The sequence below is a fragment of the Natrix helvetica genome, assembly GCF_964273705.1.
Source record: "Natrix helvetica genome assembly, chromosome: 5".
Lineage (NCBI taxonomy): Eukaryota > Metazoa > Chordata > Lepidosauria > Squamata > Natricidae > Natrix > Natrix helvetica.
Genome location: NC_138551.1, coordinates 147,982,075 through 147,998,181, shown reverse-complemented (window position 1 = coordinate 147,998,181; position 16,107 = coordinate 147,982,075). Strand labels below are relative to the sequence as shown.

At 46.2% G+C, this 16,107-nt stretch overlaps 1 protein-coding gene across 8 annotated transcripts in view; it reads right to left on the bottom strand.

Annotated features, from left to right (window-relative positions):
* SAMD11 (sterile alpha motif domain containing 11) overlaps window positions 1–16,107 on the bottom strand; it is a 115,770-nt gene that overhangs the window by 26,111 nt on the left and 73,552 nt on the right. For all 8 annotated transcript variants that reach the window (XM_081954917.1, XM_081954919.1, XM_081954918.1 and 5 more), the window contains exons 5-7: window positions 15,663–15,755; window positions 9,936–10,106; window positions 6,458–6,596 (exon numbers count right to left, since the gene is read on the bottom strand). In XM_081954917.1, the coding sequence (XP_081811043.1) occupies window positions 6,458–6,596; window positions 9,936–10,106; window positions 15,663–15,755 (403 nt within the window). The remainder of the gene's footprint in view (window positions 1–6,457; window positions 6,597–9,935; window positions 10,107–15,662; window positions 15,756–16,107) is intronic.

Here is a 16,107-nt window from a genome sequence, read left to right as displayed (position 1 = left end):
ATGGATGGATAGGTAAGGAGGTAGGTAGGTAGGTAGGTAGGTAGGTAGTAGGAAGGACGGACAGACGGACGGATAGATAGATAGGTTTTGGGCTCAATTATAGTCATTAAATCAAGGAGTACCTGCATTTACGACCACAACTGGCGCAGAGGCCCTTCTCAAATACATTAGATTACCGGTAGATTAGATTAGATTAACAGAGTTGGAAGGGACCTTGTAGGTTGTCTACTCCAAACCCTCCGCCCAAGCAGGAGACCCCCTACACCATTTCTGACAGCTGGCAGTCCAGTCTCTTCTTAAAAACCTCCCGGGATGAAGCTCCCACTACTTCCGAAGGTAACTTCTGTTCCATCGGTTGATGGTTCTCCCTGTCAGGAAATTCCTCCTTATTTCCCGGTTGAATCTCTCCTCGCTCAGTTTCCATCCATTACTATTCCTTGTCTGTCATTCATGGAAAATAGCTTGACACCCCCCCCCCCCTCTCCTCTCTGTGGCAGCCTCTCAAATATTGGAAGACTGCTCTCCTGTCTCCCCTGGTCCTTCTCTTCACTACACTGGCCCCTGCCCAGTTCCTGCAACCGTCCATCGTTATGTTTTAGTCTCCAGTCCCCTCATCATCCTGGCTAGAGGAGCAAACCCAAAATCTGCCAAGGAAATTACAGAATTCTCGAGGGTCGGAAACTTTTTTGAAAAGTTTCTGGAATGTGGGTCATTTCTCTCCCCTCCGCCCTCTCCCCCGCCAAGCAAGGATTTCCCTCCCTGGGAGAGGCACGAAAAAACGGGTTAATTCGGATTTGGCAAAGGGCTCTTGTGAATCCAGGGTCACCCAGGCCAAGCTGCTTATGGGCAGCTGAGCTGGCAGGAGCCGCTGACGTTACTTGGCAAGGATTAAGCGGGGGGGCGGGGGGGGGAGATTTACAGTCACACTGCAGGTATTAATCTGATCTTCTCTTCAGGGGGGAGGGGGTCACACACCCCATAACTCTTAAGGCCACCAACTTTAAAGTGAAACAGATGGACTTCTCTTTTCTCCCCCCCCCCCCCTTTCTATTGGGCAGCAAAATATTCAGGCACCCACCCACCCCCTAGCTTCTCTCCCCCTTAAAATACCCCCCAACTCCAACACTTTTCGGCGAGGAGGGCTTCTTTGCTCCTCTGGCCATGCGTTCTAATCCTGCCCCTTGCAGCCTGTCGCCCTGGGAGCCAATGGGTTCTGATCCAGGCTTCCCAAGAGCCTGAAGCAAACTCCCGGTCCCGACAAAAACCTCCTTTTATTCATTGGCTGTGAATTCTGCTCATTCACATCCAGCAAAGTCTTTCAAGGGAGGATTTATAGTCACAGACCTTATCTGGCTTGGAGAGCTGCCAGGCTGATCGCTGCACAACTTGGCAAGGAGCCTCGGAGAGTCGCCAACCAATGAATTCAACTCATGGTCTCCTGCAAACTCCACTCCCCTCTTGCTCCTTTTTTATTCCCTATGGGAGCAGTCATTCATCGTCCACCTGTGACTTTACTCCCAAGTCAACCCCTGTTCTTTAGCTGTTGCCTTCCTCTGGCAGCTCTGTGCATGCGCACACTGGGAACAGGCTCCAGCTGTTCTTCTGCTTCTCTGATGCCTTATTCCAAAGGCAGCTGATAACTGTCAGACGGCCCTGGCCCCCTCTCTGCCTCCGACACAGAGCCCTCATCAGAGCCCTCCCCAGACTCCAGGACTGGCCCAGGTTCCCCCCCAACCTCATCACTGTCTGAATTTGCTGCCAGCTCTGCTGGCAGGCCACAACCCAATGCGAGATCAGCCTTCCAAATAATAAATATAAAAAATAAAATAAAATCAACCTTTTAAAAACGAAAGGGGATCGATACAGTTTCTATAATGGGCGCTTTGGCTTTGCGTCTTTTCACGGCAGTAAATACTTTCCACCCACCCACCCACAGCGTCGTCCTTCCCCCCCCCCCCTCGGAAACCTTCCTGCAAAGATGTTAGAGGATCTTAACTCCGCCGTGGCTAAATTTGATACGTCCTTTAAAGAGGAGACAAATGGTTTGCTAAGCTTTAAAAGTATTGGCTTTTCTTTAACAATAAGCACTAATGGCCTTCAAATAATCGATGCTTCTAAGTCATTAGCAGGCACACCCCTGCGCATCTGCATTGTAACCCCGTCATGGCTTCCACTGACAACACAGCGCCCCTCCCCCAAGCAAGGGGATCCAAGAGCAGATCTCGGACACCAGAGTTCATGGGTCAACTACAACCCCCATAACCCCCAACCCCGATGGCAAGTCTATCCTCAAACAAAAAGGAAAGCACAGGTTGAGACGGTAGGGCTGATATTTTCCTTTTTCTTAGAATAGAATAGAGTAGAGTAGAATAGAACAGAACGAAGAATAGGAATACAATAGAATGTAGGATAGGCAGAACAGAGTAGAGTAGAATAGAATAGAAGGGACGTTGAAGGTCTTCTAGACCAGCCCCCTTCTATTCTATTCTATTCTTTTCTATTCTATCCTATTTTCTTTTCTATTCTATTCTGCATTCTATTCTATTCTACATTCTATTCCATTCCATTCTATCTATCCTCTCTTCTATTCTATTCTATCCTATCCTATCTTATTTTCTTTTCTATTCTATCCTATTTTCTTTTCTATTCTATTTTGCATTCTTCTATTTTGCGTTCTATTCTATTCTGCATTCCATTCCATTTTATCTATCCTCTATTCTATTCTATTCTATTCTATTCTATCCTATTTTCTTTTCTATTCTATTCTGCATTCTAGTCTATTCTGCATTCCATTCCATTCCATTTTATCTATCCTCTTTTCTATTCTATCCTATCCTATTTTCTTTTCTATTCTATTCTGCATTCTATTCCATTCCATTCCATTTTATCTATCCTCTATTCTATTCTATTCTATTTTCTTTTCTGTTCTATTTTGCATTCTTCTATTTTGCGTTCTATTCTATTCTGCATTCCATTCCATTTTATGTATCCTCTATTCTATTCTATTCTATCCTATCCTATCCTATTTTCTTTTCTATTCTATTCTACATTCTAGTCTATTCTGCATTCCATTCCATTCCATTTTATCTATCCTCTTTTCTATTCTATCCTATCCTATTTTCTTTTCTATTCTATTCTGCATTCCATTCCATTTTATCTATCCTCTCTTCTATTCTATTCTATCCTATCCTATTCTCTTTTCTGTTCTATTCTGCATTCCATTCCATTTTATCTATCCTCTATATCAGTGATGGCGAACCTTTTTTGGCTCGCGTGCCACAAGTGGGGGGAGTGCAGGGGGGTCGAGTGCGGGCGCGCCCCCCCCAGTGCGCATGCATGCAAAACGCGCGAACCCCCCCCCCCATTTTTACATGTTTTTTTTGCCCTTCCCAGGCTCCAGGGGCTTTATAGGAGCCTGGGGAGGGTGAAAAGAGCCTCCCCCGACCCCCCGGAGGCCCTCCGGAGGCTTCAGGGACTGTCCGGAGGCTTCCCTGAAGCCTTCGGAGTGCTTAAAACCACCCTCCGAGCAAACCGGAAGTGACTTCTGGGTTGCTCGGAGGGTCGTTTTAAGCGCTCCGAAGGCATCAGGGACGGTCCCTGAAGCCTCCTGGGGGGGCGGGGGGGGGGCTCTTTTCGCCCTCCCCAGGCTCCTATAAAGCCTCTGGAGCCTGGGGAAGGCGAAAAATAGCTTTTAAAAAGGTGAACTCAGCTGGCCAGCGCGCGCATGCGCGCTAGCCAGCTGACAGGGCAGCGCCTCGCGTGCCCTGACAAATGGCTCCGCGTGCCACTTGTGGCATGCATGCCATAGGTTCGCCATCACGGCTCTATATTCTATCCTATCCTATCCTATCTTATCCTATCCTATCCTATTTTCTTTTCTATTCTATACTGCATTCTATCCTATCCTATCCAATCCTATTTTCTTTTCTATCCTATTTTCTTTTCTATTCTATTCTACATTCTATTCCATTCCATTCTATCTATCCTCTGTTCTATTCTATTCTATCCTATTTTCTTTTCTAGTCTATTCTGCATTCTATTCTATTCCATTCCATTTTATCTATCCTCTATTCTATTCTGCATTCTATTCTATTCTACATTCTATTCCATTCCATTCTATCTATCCTCTCTTCTCTTCTATTCTATCCTCTCTTCTATTCTATTCTATCCTATCCTATCTTATTTTCTTTTCTATTCTATCCTATTTTCTTTTCTATTCTATTCTGCATTCTTCTATTTTGCGTTCTATTCTATTCTGCATTCCATTCCATTTTATGTATCCTCTATTCTATTCTATTCTATTCTATCCTATCCTATTTTCTTTTCTATTCTATTCTGCATTCTATTCTATTCTGCATTCTAGTCTATTCTGCATTCCATTCCATTCCATTTTATCTATCCTCTTTTCTATTCTATCCTATCCTATTTTCTTTTCTATTCTATTCTGCACTCTATCCTATCCAATCCAATCCTATTTTCTATTCTGCATTCTATTCTATTCTGCATTCTAGTCTATTCTGCATTCTATTCCATTCCATTCCATTTTATCTATCCTCTATTCTATTCTATCCTATTTTCTTTTCTATTCTATTCTACATTCTATTCCATTCCATTCTATCTATCCTCTGTTCTATTCTATTCTATCCTCTATTCTATCCTATCCTATCCTATCCTATTTTCTTTTCTATTCTATTCTATTCCATCCCATCCCAACTGATTTTCTGTTCCATTCCATTCATATTTGTTGCTCTTCTCTGCCCTCTTTCCAAAGTCTAGAGACGTCAATGCCCAGAACTTCCCATCCTCGCCGCTGAACCTGGGCCATTTCTGCCTGCTTTCTCGTGCCAATTTTGAAGCCCTTCTCAGCTAGCAACCCCATCCTCTGCCAGGCTGCAAACCAGGAGCCGATCTTCCCTTCCCGCCTCTCTCCTTTTCTTCTCTCTCGGCTGCCTCCAGCAAACGGCTGAATTTTTCAACAGCTAATTATTCTTCCTGCCACAATAGCCTCCCTGTGCTGATCGAATCCCTGCAGAGTCCGACAGGAAGCTGAAATGGAATTTTAGCACCACGCCAAGCGGCTTCCAGCCCCCCCCCCGCTTCCCCCCCCCAACGTGCATTACCACCCACCTCCCGGAGAAAAGGGAGACTCCATAAATCTCCGCTGTTGGCTTTTGTTCGTTGGAGCCTTAGACCTTGGCACGGATTTCCAGTTTTGCAAAAGTGCTATAAGCACAGTCCTCAACTTACGACCGTCACCGGAACACTTAATTGTTCAGCAGTGTGGTCATGGAGGGAGGCCTTTTTAACTGAGGGGGTTTTTTTGCAATGCGGTCATAAAGCGAGACATCACAAGATGACGATTGGCGGCCTTTCCCCACCAGCTTTCCCACAGACTGGCCTGTTCTGAGCGAGGCTTCCCGAGAGCCTGAAGCAAACTCCTTGTCCCGACAATACAATACAATAGTAGAGTTGCAAGGGACCTTGGAGGTCTTCTAGTCCAACCCCCTGCCTAGGCAGGAAACCCTATACCGTTTCAGACAAATGGCTATCCAACATCTTCTTAAAGACTTCCAGTGTTGGGGCTTCAACAACTTCTGGAGACAAATTCTGTTCCACTGATTAATTGTTCTCACTGTCAGGAAATTTCTCCTCAGTTCTAAGTTGCTTCTCTCCTTCATTAGTTTCCACCCATTGCTTTTTGTTCTACTCTCAGGTGCTTTGGAAAATAGCTTGACTCCCTCTTCTTTGGGGCAACCCCTGAGATATTGGAAGACTGCTATCGTGACAAAAACCCTTTTATTAATTGACTGTGAATTCTGCTCCTTCACCTCCAGCAAAGTCTTTCAAGGGAGGATTTACGGTCACAGACCTTCTCTGGCTTGGAGAGCTGCCAGGCCGATCTCTGCAAAACCTGACAAGGAGTCTCAGAGAGTCACGAACCAATGAAGCGAACAAATTGTCTCCTGCAAGCTCCACTCCCCTTTCGCTCCTCTTTTATTTCCTCTGGGAGGGGACATTCATCGTCCACCTGTGGCCTTACTCCAAGTCGACCCCTGTTCTTTAGCTGTTCCCTTTGTCTGGCAACTCACACTGGGAACAGGCTCCAGCTGTTCTTCTGCCTCACTGATGTCCGACTCCGAAGGCAGCTGATAACTGTCAGACGGCCCCGGCCCCCTCTCTGCCTCCAACACAGAGCCCTCATCAGAGCCTCCCCCAGACTCCAGGACTGGCCCATCTTCCTCCCCAACCTCCTGGCTGTCTGAATCTGTTGCCGGCTTCACTGGCGGGCCACATTGCCAAAGCCAGCAGGTCACAAACAGTGATCACGATTATTAAGTGCAAGGACCGGCTGTAAATTACTCTTCTCAGCACCGTCGTAACTCTGAACAGTCTCTAAATAAGTCGCAAGCCGAGGATTACGTATACAAAAGTAAGAACGGGCACAACGTCGATATACCTCTCGCTGAAGTGTGAATCCCGGTGCTGAGGAAGTCCCTGCTTTCTTCGCTGGCTGGACGAGTTGCTGGCTGAGGGAAGGTGAGGCTCTAGGCTACTGGGGTTTCGCGAGGCGACCTCTTGACGCGCTCGGAGGATATCTGTGCCGAGAGGGAAAAAAATCCAGCATAAGTCGTCGCAACCCCTCATGGAATCAAACAAGATTAAGCTTGCCGGTCAATTCAGCTCGTTCTTTTGCGGTGTGTCAAAAGTGTCCCTGAGCACGTGCAAAGTTTTCTGACACAGGCTTCCCAAGAGCATGAAGTCAATTCCCAGTCCTGTCAAAACCCCTTTTATTAATTGACCGTGACTTCTGCTCATTCACATCCAGCAAAGTCTTTCGAGGGAGGATTTATAGTCACAGACCTTATCTGGCTTGGAGAGCTGCCAGGCCAATAATCTGCAGAACTTGGCAAGGAGCCTCGGAGAGTCAGGAACCAATGAAGCGAACGAATGGTCTCCTGCAAACTCCACTCCCCTTTCGCTCCTTTTTTATTCCCTCCGAGAGGGGCCATTCATCGTCCACCTGTGGCCTTCCTCCCAAGTCGACACCTGTTCCTTAGCTGTTCCCTTCGTCTGGCAACTCTGCGCATGCGCACACTGGGAACAGGCTCCAGCTGTTCTTCTGCCTCACTGATGTCTGACTCCGAAGGGAGCTGATAACTGTCAGACGGCCCTGGCCCCCTCTCTGCCTCCGACACAGAGCCCTCATCTGAGCCTTCCCCAGACTCCAGGACTGGCCCATGTTCCTCACTCTCCGAGTCTGCGGCCAGCTCCGCAGCAGCAGGGAACAAGGGAGGCCAAATTTGGCCCTTCGAAAGGGACAAGAAGAGTTTGGCCTTTGGGATGTGAGTTAGCCAAACTAAAACTCTTTCCCTCTGAATGTACAGTGTATAGAAGGTTTTCTGTGCTTTTGCTTTGATGCAAACTTAATAAAATATAAAGGAGGGGGGGGAAGCCTTATATCTGCTCATAAGCCTATTTATAAGGAGGGGAATGCGGAATTAGGATGTGGAGACAAGTTAGGGAGGAGGAGGAGGAAGCTGACGCCGCAATCTCAGACACAAATAAATAAATAAAGCAAAAAAAAGAACACCTTCCTAAATAATTAAAGGTAAGTTGGTGCCTGCATATCATCATGAACTTTGCTTGGCAGAAATACCATTTATAATTGAGCCTCATTCCTCCCCCCCCCCCCCCCCCCGTAGCAGACACCCACAAGGGTGAATTAAAACACCGTCCAGGCGATAAGAGCACAAAACTTTACACTAATCACAAGTGGCCATCCTGTATTTTCAATCATCATCATCTTTTAATGAGCCCATCATGGCTTGCGGGTAACTGAACGGAGCTAGCAGAGTGTTTTCATGGCCAGATGCCTTTCCCTGTCGCCAATGCAGAGTTTTGTTCAGCAGATAGATTCTCGGTGTGCTCAGAGAGAGAAATACCTGCCTCTACCTAGGATCGAACTCACAGCCTCCTGATTGTGAGAGGAGAGCTCCACTCTTAGTCCACTGCACTACTCCTAACCAGACCCCACAAAATGCCCGGTGTTAAAAGAGTTTATATAGGCTTTAAAGAGAAGGGGTTTTTTCTCTCTCTCTCAAACCTGGCCATTTTCACAGAATAGAATAACAGAATTGGAAGGGACCTTAGAGGTCTTCTAGTCCAGCCCCCTGCTCAAGCAGGAAAAACTACACCATATTACAGAGGTGGCTGTCTAGTTCCTTCTTAAAAACCTCCAGTGATAAGAGAGCCCACAATTTCTGTTCCACTGATTAATTGTTCTCACTGATGGGAAATTCCTCCTCAGTTCTAAGCTGCTTCTCTCCTTGATTAGTTTCCATCCATTGCTTCTTGTCCTGCCCTCAGGTGCTTTGGGGAATTGCTTGACTCCCTCTTCTTTGGGGCAGCCCCTCAAATACTGAAACCATGGTATCATGTCTCCCCTAGTCATTCTTACCACTAAACTAGACATACCCAATTCCTGCAATCATTCTTCATATGTTGGATCAGAAGACCTCCAAGATCCCTTCCAACTATTCTATTCTATACTATTCTACTCCATTCCATTCCATTTATCTATTCGATTCTATTCTATTCTAGCCTATTCTAGTCTAGTCTAGTCTAATCTAGTCCAGTCTATCTATCCTCCTATTCTATTCTATTTTATTCTATTCTACTATTCTATTCTATTCCATTCCAGTCTATTCTTCTGTCCTATCCTATTCTAGTCTAGTCTAATCTAGTCCAGTCTATCTATCCTCCTGTTCTATTCTATTTTATTCTATTCTACTATTCTATTCTATTCCATTCTAGTCTATTCATCTATCCTCTATTCTATTCTACTCTAATCTATCCTCCTATTCTATTCTATTTTCTTCTATTCTACTATTCTAGTCTATTCATCTATCCTCTATTCTATTCTATTCTAATCTAGACTAGTCTATCCTCCTATTTTATTCTATTTTATTCTATTCTACTATTCTATTCCATTCCATTCTATTAATCTATCCTCTATTCTATTCTAGTCTATTCCAGTCTATTCTTTGTCCTATCCTATTCTATTCTAGTCTAATCTAGCCTAGTCTATCTATCCTCCTATTCTATTCTATTTTATTCTATTCTACTATTCTATTCCATTCCATTCCATTCTAGTTTATTCATCTATCCTCTATTCTATTCTATTCTATTCTATTCTATTCCATTCCATTCTAGTTTATTCATCTATCCTCTATTCTATTCTATTCTATTCTATTCTATTCCATTCCATTCTAGTTTATTCATCTATCCTCTATTCTATTCTATTCTATTCTATTCTACTCTTCTATTCTATTCTATTCTACTCTTCTATTCTATTCCATTCCATTCTAGTTTATTCATCTATCCTCTATTCTATTCTATTCTATTTTATTCTATTCTACTCTTCTATTCTATTCTATTCTACTCTTCTATTCTATTCCATTCCATTCTAGTTTATTCATCTATCCTCTATTCTATTCTATTCTATTTTATTCTATTCTACTCTTCTATTCTATTCTATTCTACTCTTCTATTCTATTCCATTCCATTCTAGTTTATTCATCTATCCTGTATTCTATTCTATTCTATTTTATTCTATTCTACTCTTCTATTCTATTCTATTCTACTCTTCTATTCTATTCCATTCCATTCTAGTTTATTCATCTATCCTCTATTCTATTCTATTCTATTTTATTCTATTCTACTCTTCTATTCTATTCTATTCTACTCTTCTATTCTATTCCATTCCAGTCTATTCATCTATCCTCTATTCTATTCTATTCTATTCTATCCTCCTATTCTAATCTATGTCTACGTCCTTCATATGCTTTAGCTTCCAGCCCCTCAAACATCATTGTTGCTCTTCTCTGCACTCTCAAATTGCATGGACTTCAACTCCCACAATTCCCCAGGCTCACCGCTGTGACTCGGGACGGATATCCCGCCGGCCAACTGGTAGAGACGCTGCTGATGCTGCTGCTGTTCTTCAAAAGTGCCGTGTTCGTTGAGGGCGGACATCAGCCGCCGGTAATCTTCCTCCGGAGTCATCTGTGTCACCGGGCCCTCCAAAAGGGGCGTGTGGGAGTTTTCTGTGGGGCGGAAAGGCAAACCAACAAGAAACGGAAGGGTGAGTGGTGAGAAAGAAGCAGATCTTACAAAATGTAACGCAATTTTCCACTGCGGCGTTCCTTTCGCCAAGTTAACTTTCTAGTCCTCATGATTCCAAATACGGTTGCGAAGAGTTGAAAACGAGCCCGGGGAATGATTCGTTTTTTTATTTTAAAGGTAAAGGTTCTTTCGAACTGCTAGGTTGGCAGAAGATGGGGACGAGTCACGGGAGCTCCCTCCGATACGCGGCACTAGGGATTCGAACCGCCGAATTGCTGACCTTTCTGATCGACAAGCTCAGCATCTTAGCCCCTGAGCTACAGCATCCCAGGAACTGGTCCTTATTTTACGGAGCGTCAAATCCCTTACCGATGGAGTCTAGCGCATTTTAGCATGAGAAACAGCAGACGGGTCGTTGAATTTAACCCTTTCTGAATTTGGGGTGGGGGGAGACTTTTTGTTCAGGGTTCTGCACCTTTTTTTATTCCACTCTCCTTAAAAAAGAGAGAATTAAGTCCAGCCAAATTTAAGTGCTCGAGGGAACGTATCTCGCTGTGTTGAGACTTCTGCCAACATCATTGCCTTTTCTTCGTCAACAAATCTGATTAAAGAAGACCCCATTCTCAGTTAGCAAGAACTGGGCATTAAAAGCAGACCCGGTTTAAACGTCTCCTTGCTTTTTAGCTGCAAGCAAAGACTAAAAATTTCCGTGGGAGTTTGAAGACACTAGCTGGAGGAAGCCTCGCTGATTTCTCTCTCTTTCATCGTTTTTAAATTCACGCTATTTACACGTCACTTTCGTAGGAAACATTTCAACTACCATTTTGGCGTCAAAGAAAGCCGCAACTTGACGGAAAAATCTCACTTTCCTTGCATTATGCAAACAAAAAATATTGGAAATGCCCCTTTTCCAGCCAGGAAACCCACCTGCTTTCCGTAGGGAGACCCGTTCATTGGGGGAGGGGGTTAATAAAGCAGGAAAAAAAAAAAGGACTGGGCTCAGCTCTTGCAACCCAACCCTCACCCCAGGGAAGGAAGCAACCTTGTCTAGACTTTCAAACTCACCCCCTCCCTCCCCAACCTTCCCGTTGCCGATACGCCCCTGCCGCTGACTGACAAGCCCACCCACGTTCAGCGGCCGAACGACCCCGAAGTTCCCAGGAGAAAAAACGCCCCATTGAAACAACTGTCTGTCATCCCCTTCCCCGATCCGTGTGCGCACACATGGCTCTGTGTGTGTGTGTGTAAGTGTGCAGGAGAGGAAGAAAAATCCCTCCGTTTCAAGAGCGCAATCATTCCCCCCCCCCCCCCCCCCGGTAATAAGCTTAGAGGTTGCAGGAAATGAGAGAGGGGGGAGAGGGAGAGAGAAAGAGAGAGAGAGAGAAAGAAAAAGAGACAGACACACAGAGAGGGAGGGAGAGAGAAAGAGACAGAGAGAGACAGAAAGAGAGAGACAAAGAGAGACAGAGAGAGAGGAGAGGGAGGAGAGAGAAAGAGAGAGAGAGAAAAAAGAGACAGACAGAGAGAGAGAGGGAGAGAGAAAGAGGCAGAGAGAGACAGAAAGAGAGAGACAAAGAGAGAGATAGAGAGAGAGGAGAGGGAAAAGGAGAGAGAGAGAAAGAAAAAGAGACAGACACAGAGAGAGGGAGGGAGAGAGAAAGAGACAGAGGGAGAGAGAAAGAGACAGAGAGAGACAGACAGACAGACAGAGAGGGAGAGGGAGAGAGACAGAGAGGAGAGAGAGAGGCAGAGACAGAGAGAGAGAGACAGAGACACGGAGAGACAGACAGACAGAGTGGGGGGAGAGAGAAAGAGAGAGAGACAGAGAGAGAGGAGAGGGAGAAGGAGAGAGAAAGAGATAGAGACAGACAGAGAGGGAGAGAGAGAGGAGAGAGGCAGACAGAGAGAGAAGGAGAGAGAAAGAGACAGAGACATGGAGAGACAGACAGAGAGGGGGGAGAGAGAAAGAGACAGAGAGAGACAGAAAGAGAGAGACAAAAAGAGAGAGAAGGAGAGAGGGGAAAGAGGGAGAGAGAAAGAGACAGACAGACAGAGGGAGAGAGAAAGAGACAGACAGACAGAGGGAGAGAGAAAGAGACAGAGAGACAGAGACGGAGAGAGAGAGACAGAGAGAGGAGAGAGACAGGCAGAGACAGAGAGAAACAGAGACAGAGGCAGAGAGAGACAGGCACAGAGAGAGAAGGGGGCAGAGAGATAGAAGAGAGAGAGGGGGGAGAGAAAGAGACACAGAGAGAGAGGCAGAGAGACACAGAGAGAGGGGGGCAGAGAGAGACAGACTGACACACAGAGAGAAAAAACAGACAGAGAGACAGAAGGGGAGAGAGAGAGAGAGAGAGAGAGAGAGAGAGAGAGAGAGAAAGAGAAGGGGGCATTTTTAATTACCATCAATACATCGTGCGAGGAAAGGCTTCAGGTGCAAAACAGAGGGGGAGGGGGAGAAACTCTGCTCCCCCCCCCACTTCCCATCAAGGCAGACACATTGGCAATTTCCCTTCCATTCTCACTTTGACAGTTGGGGAGGGGGAGGCCTAAGACCGCCCCCCCCCCATTTTGCAAATTCTCAGCTGCTGAGACGCTGCAGAGAGGACACAGCTGAAAAACTGACCAGGCAGCAAACCACAATCTTCATTTGGGGAAGGGGTGAGATTTCTACTGCTTCCATATTCTGCTCTGTTCGACACCTTCAGCTTTGAACAGCCCAAAAGATGCAGCAGAAGAGGGGAGGAGAGAAAAGTCGACGGCGGGAGGTTCGAAACTCTGCACATGGGCAGGAAACACTGTCTTGATATCAATGCCCATCTCCGCCGAGAAGCTGAACAGCCAAAACAAAACATCCAGATGTTTTAAAGACTCACATAAACTTGGTTAAGGCGGGTCAACCAGTGGCAATATCGGCGGTCCATAGCATCGGACCCAGATGGGATTCGAACGCGGATCGTGGCCGGGAAAACCGGCCAAATCGATTCCAAACCGCTCGGATCGTCTAAGGCTCCTGCCGATTTTAAACTTACGCGCCTGCTTTTTAGAGACAATTTCTCCTCCCCTCCCCCCCCCATCACAACCTCAATCGAATCAGGCCGGATTGGGAGATCCGAATTGATCCGAATGTGCAAAACAAATGGGATTGATTTCTCACAATTGATTCAAGAGAATCCAGCGGAGTTCACCCACTTCCAGCAAAAAGGTTCAATTTTTTTTAAAAAAAAATATCGGGTGGAATAAGGATGTTGCTGCAGATGGAAGAGATTCAAATAAAAAATAAAAAATATATATATTTATGAGCCACTATTTATGGAAGGTAAGGTTGTGCCCTGACTCTGTGCCGACCTATTTGGTTAAGAGGTTCCCCCTGTTGCACATGTGCTAGTCGTTCCCGACTCTAGGGGGCGGTGCTCATCCCCATTCCAAAGCCGAAGAGCCAGCGCTGTCCGAAGACGTCTCCGTGGTCATGTGGCCGGCAGGACTCAACCTTGAAGGCGCACGGAGGGCTGTTCCCTTCCCACCAAATGTGGTTCCTATTGTTCTACTTGCATTTTTTTACGTGCTTTCAACGGCTAGGTTGGCAGAAGCTGGGACAAGTCACGGGAGCTCACTCCGTTACGCGGTGCTCGGGATTCGAACCGCCGAACTGCCGATCTTTCTGATCGACAAGCTCAGCATCTTGTCCTATTTATGTACGTTTTCAAGCCATGCACCTGCTTGGGACGGGTGCGCTCTGACATTTGCAAACCGGTAGGGAAAGTAAGTGAATACAATCCCTGGATGTGGAGCTTCACCGTTCGGGGGCAGTGTATCACGGTATTATCCAGCAGGAAAAGGCGAGGACTTCAGAAATACAAGGCAGCTCCTGGTGCATTGCCCAAAATTTGAGAATTCCGTCCCATTTGCTAATCTCGCTTCTCCGTTTTCCTTCCAGGGAAGCCGCAACGGTCCGAAAACAGGTATTTCTTTGGTCGGTGGGCGGAGCCTTTGTGGATTGATTCTGTGACATCACAGCAGCTCAACCAATGGCTGAGTAAGAGAAGATTCACTGGCGAGCCAGAAGTCAAATGGCGGCATTCGGACAACGCTCTAAGCTTGGATACTCTTGGTTAATTTGTGGCTAAGAGCTTAGAGCAGTGTTTCTCAACCTTGGTGACTTGAAGTCCTATGGACGTCAACTCCCAGAATCCCCCAGCCAGCTATTCAACTCCCAGAATTCTGGGAGTTGAAGTCCACAGGACTTAAAAGTTGCCAAGATTGAGAAACGCTGGCTAAGTGGCTGTGTGAATCCAGAAAATGGTTTATTTCAGGAGCCAAGTTCATCATACCAGCATATTCGGGGTTCAGACCCCCACCCCCACCCCAAGCCAAGCCACAAAAGTGCCCCCAAAGAGCCATTCTTAACCAAAGAAAAACTCCCCAAATCTTTTTTTTTTTTAGCTTAAACTGCAAATTCAGGTAAAGGGCAGGCTGAGTTCGTTCAGTACCTTCGTGTGTCTCCTTTGTTTTTTATCCTGGCGTTAATTTATAGTTATGTGTGTTTTATTTGCGAAACCTCACTCCCCCAAGAGTCCAGAGGCGGTAAACATTTAATCAACCAATCGATAAAAAATAAAATAATTAAGCTGGCGGGAGGGGACGAAAGGGGGACAGGCGAGGTGATTGATCACAACGCCAATTGGGAAGTCGAGGAAGGGTGGTGGTGGTGGTGGAGGGGGCGGTAGGAACGACTTCGGTTTGGGGAGGGGAGGGGGCTGACGACGCGTGGCATTGATCCCAAAGCGATAGATGGCTGGGCTTCGCGAAAGCCTGATTAAAGCTCAGCGTCTCCGCGAGATAGATTAAACCGCTATCACCTTGATTAATTTTTCAGAGGATGCAGCGGGAGCCCGGAGCGTGTGTCTGTACGGAAAGGAGGAGGAGAAAGGGGCGAAAAAAAAGGAAAATTAGGGAAGAAGATATCCAAGAACTGCCATCCAGGGGAGGGCAAAATGCTAGAAACGGCCTTTGGAAGAGGCTTGGATAAAAAGGGTTTCATTAGCATGTCGGGAGGGAGCCCTGATTGGCGTTATTGACAGCAGCCTATCTCCAAGGGGAGTTTGAAAAGGGAGGGGGTGTCAGGCCCCTTACTCATTTGGTTTTCCCAGTTGCAATGGATGGCTGTGAAAGGTGGGCCATAAGGAAGGCTGAGCGCCAAAGAATGGAGGCCTTTGAACTCTGGTGCTGGAGAAGAAGACTCCTGCACTGAGTCCCTTGGACTGCAAGGCCATCCATCCAACCAGTCAGTCCTAGAGGAGATCCACCCTGACTGCTCTTTAGAAGGCTAGATCCTTCCTCCCTCCTTCCCTCCATTTATCCTCCCTTCCTCTCCCTCCATTTATCCTTCCTTCCTTCCCTCCATTTATCCTTCCTCCTTCCCTCCCTCCTTCCTTTCATTTATCCTTCCTTCCTTCCTCCATTTATTCATCCTTCCTAAAAAAAAAAAAGCAGACACCACGCTGGCAGAAATCGTAAAGAGAGTTTCCTTTTCTCACCTTTTGGGGATTCGCTTCGAGATTTTTTGCTCTCCAAAAGACAGTCTCCGTTGCTACTGGGCAGACAGATTTTCCTTTTGCCTAAAACTTCATCTAGAATGGAACAGGAAGAGGGAGAGGAGAGAGAGGAAGAGAAGGGAGGGAGAGAGGGAAGAAGGGAGGGAGGAAGGAAGGGAAAGGTGAGAGGCAGGCAGGCAGGAAAAGGAAGGAAGGAAGGAAGGAAAAGGTAAGCAGCAGGCAGGAAAAGAAAGGAAGGAAGGAAGGAAGGAAGGAAGGAAGGAAGGAAGGAAGGGAGAGAGGGGAAGGTGACAGGCAGGCAGAAAGAAAGAAAGGAAGGAAGGAAGGAAGGAAGGAAGGAAGGAAGGAAGGAAGGAAGGAGGGGAGAGAGGGAAAGGTGGGAAGAAGGAAGGAAGGTAAAGGTGAGCAGCAGGCAGGCAGAAAAAAA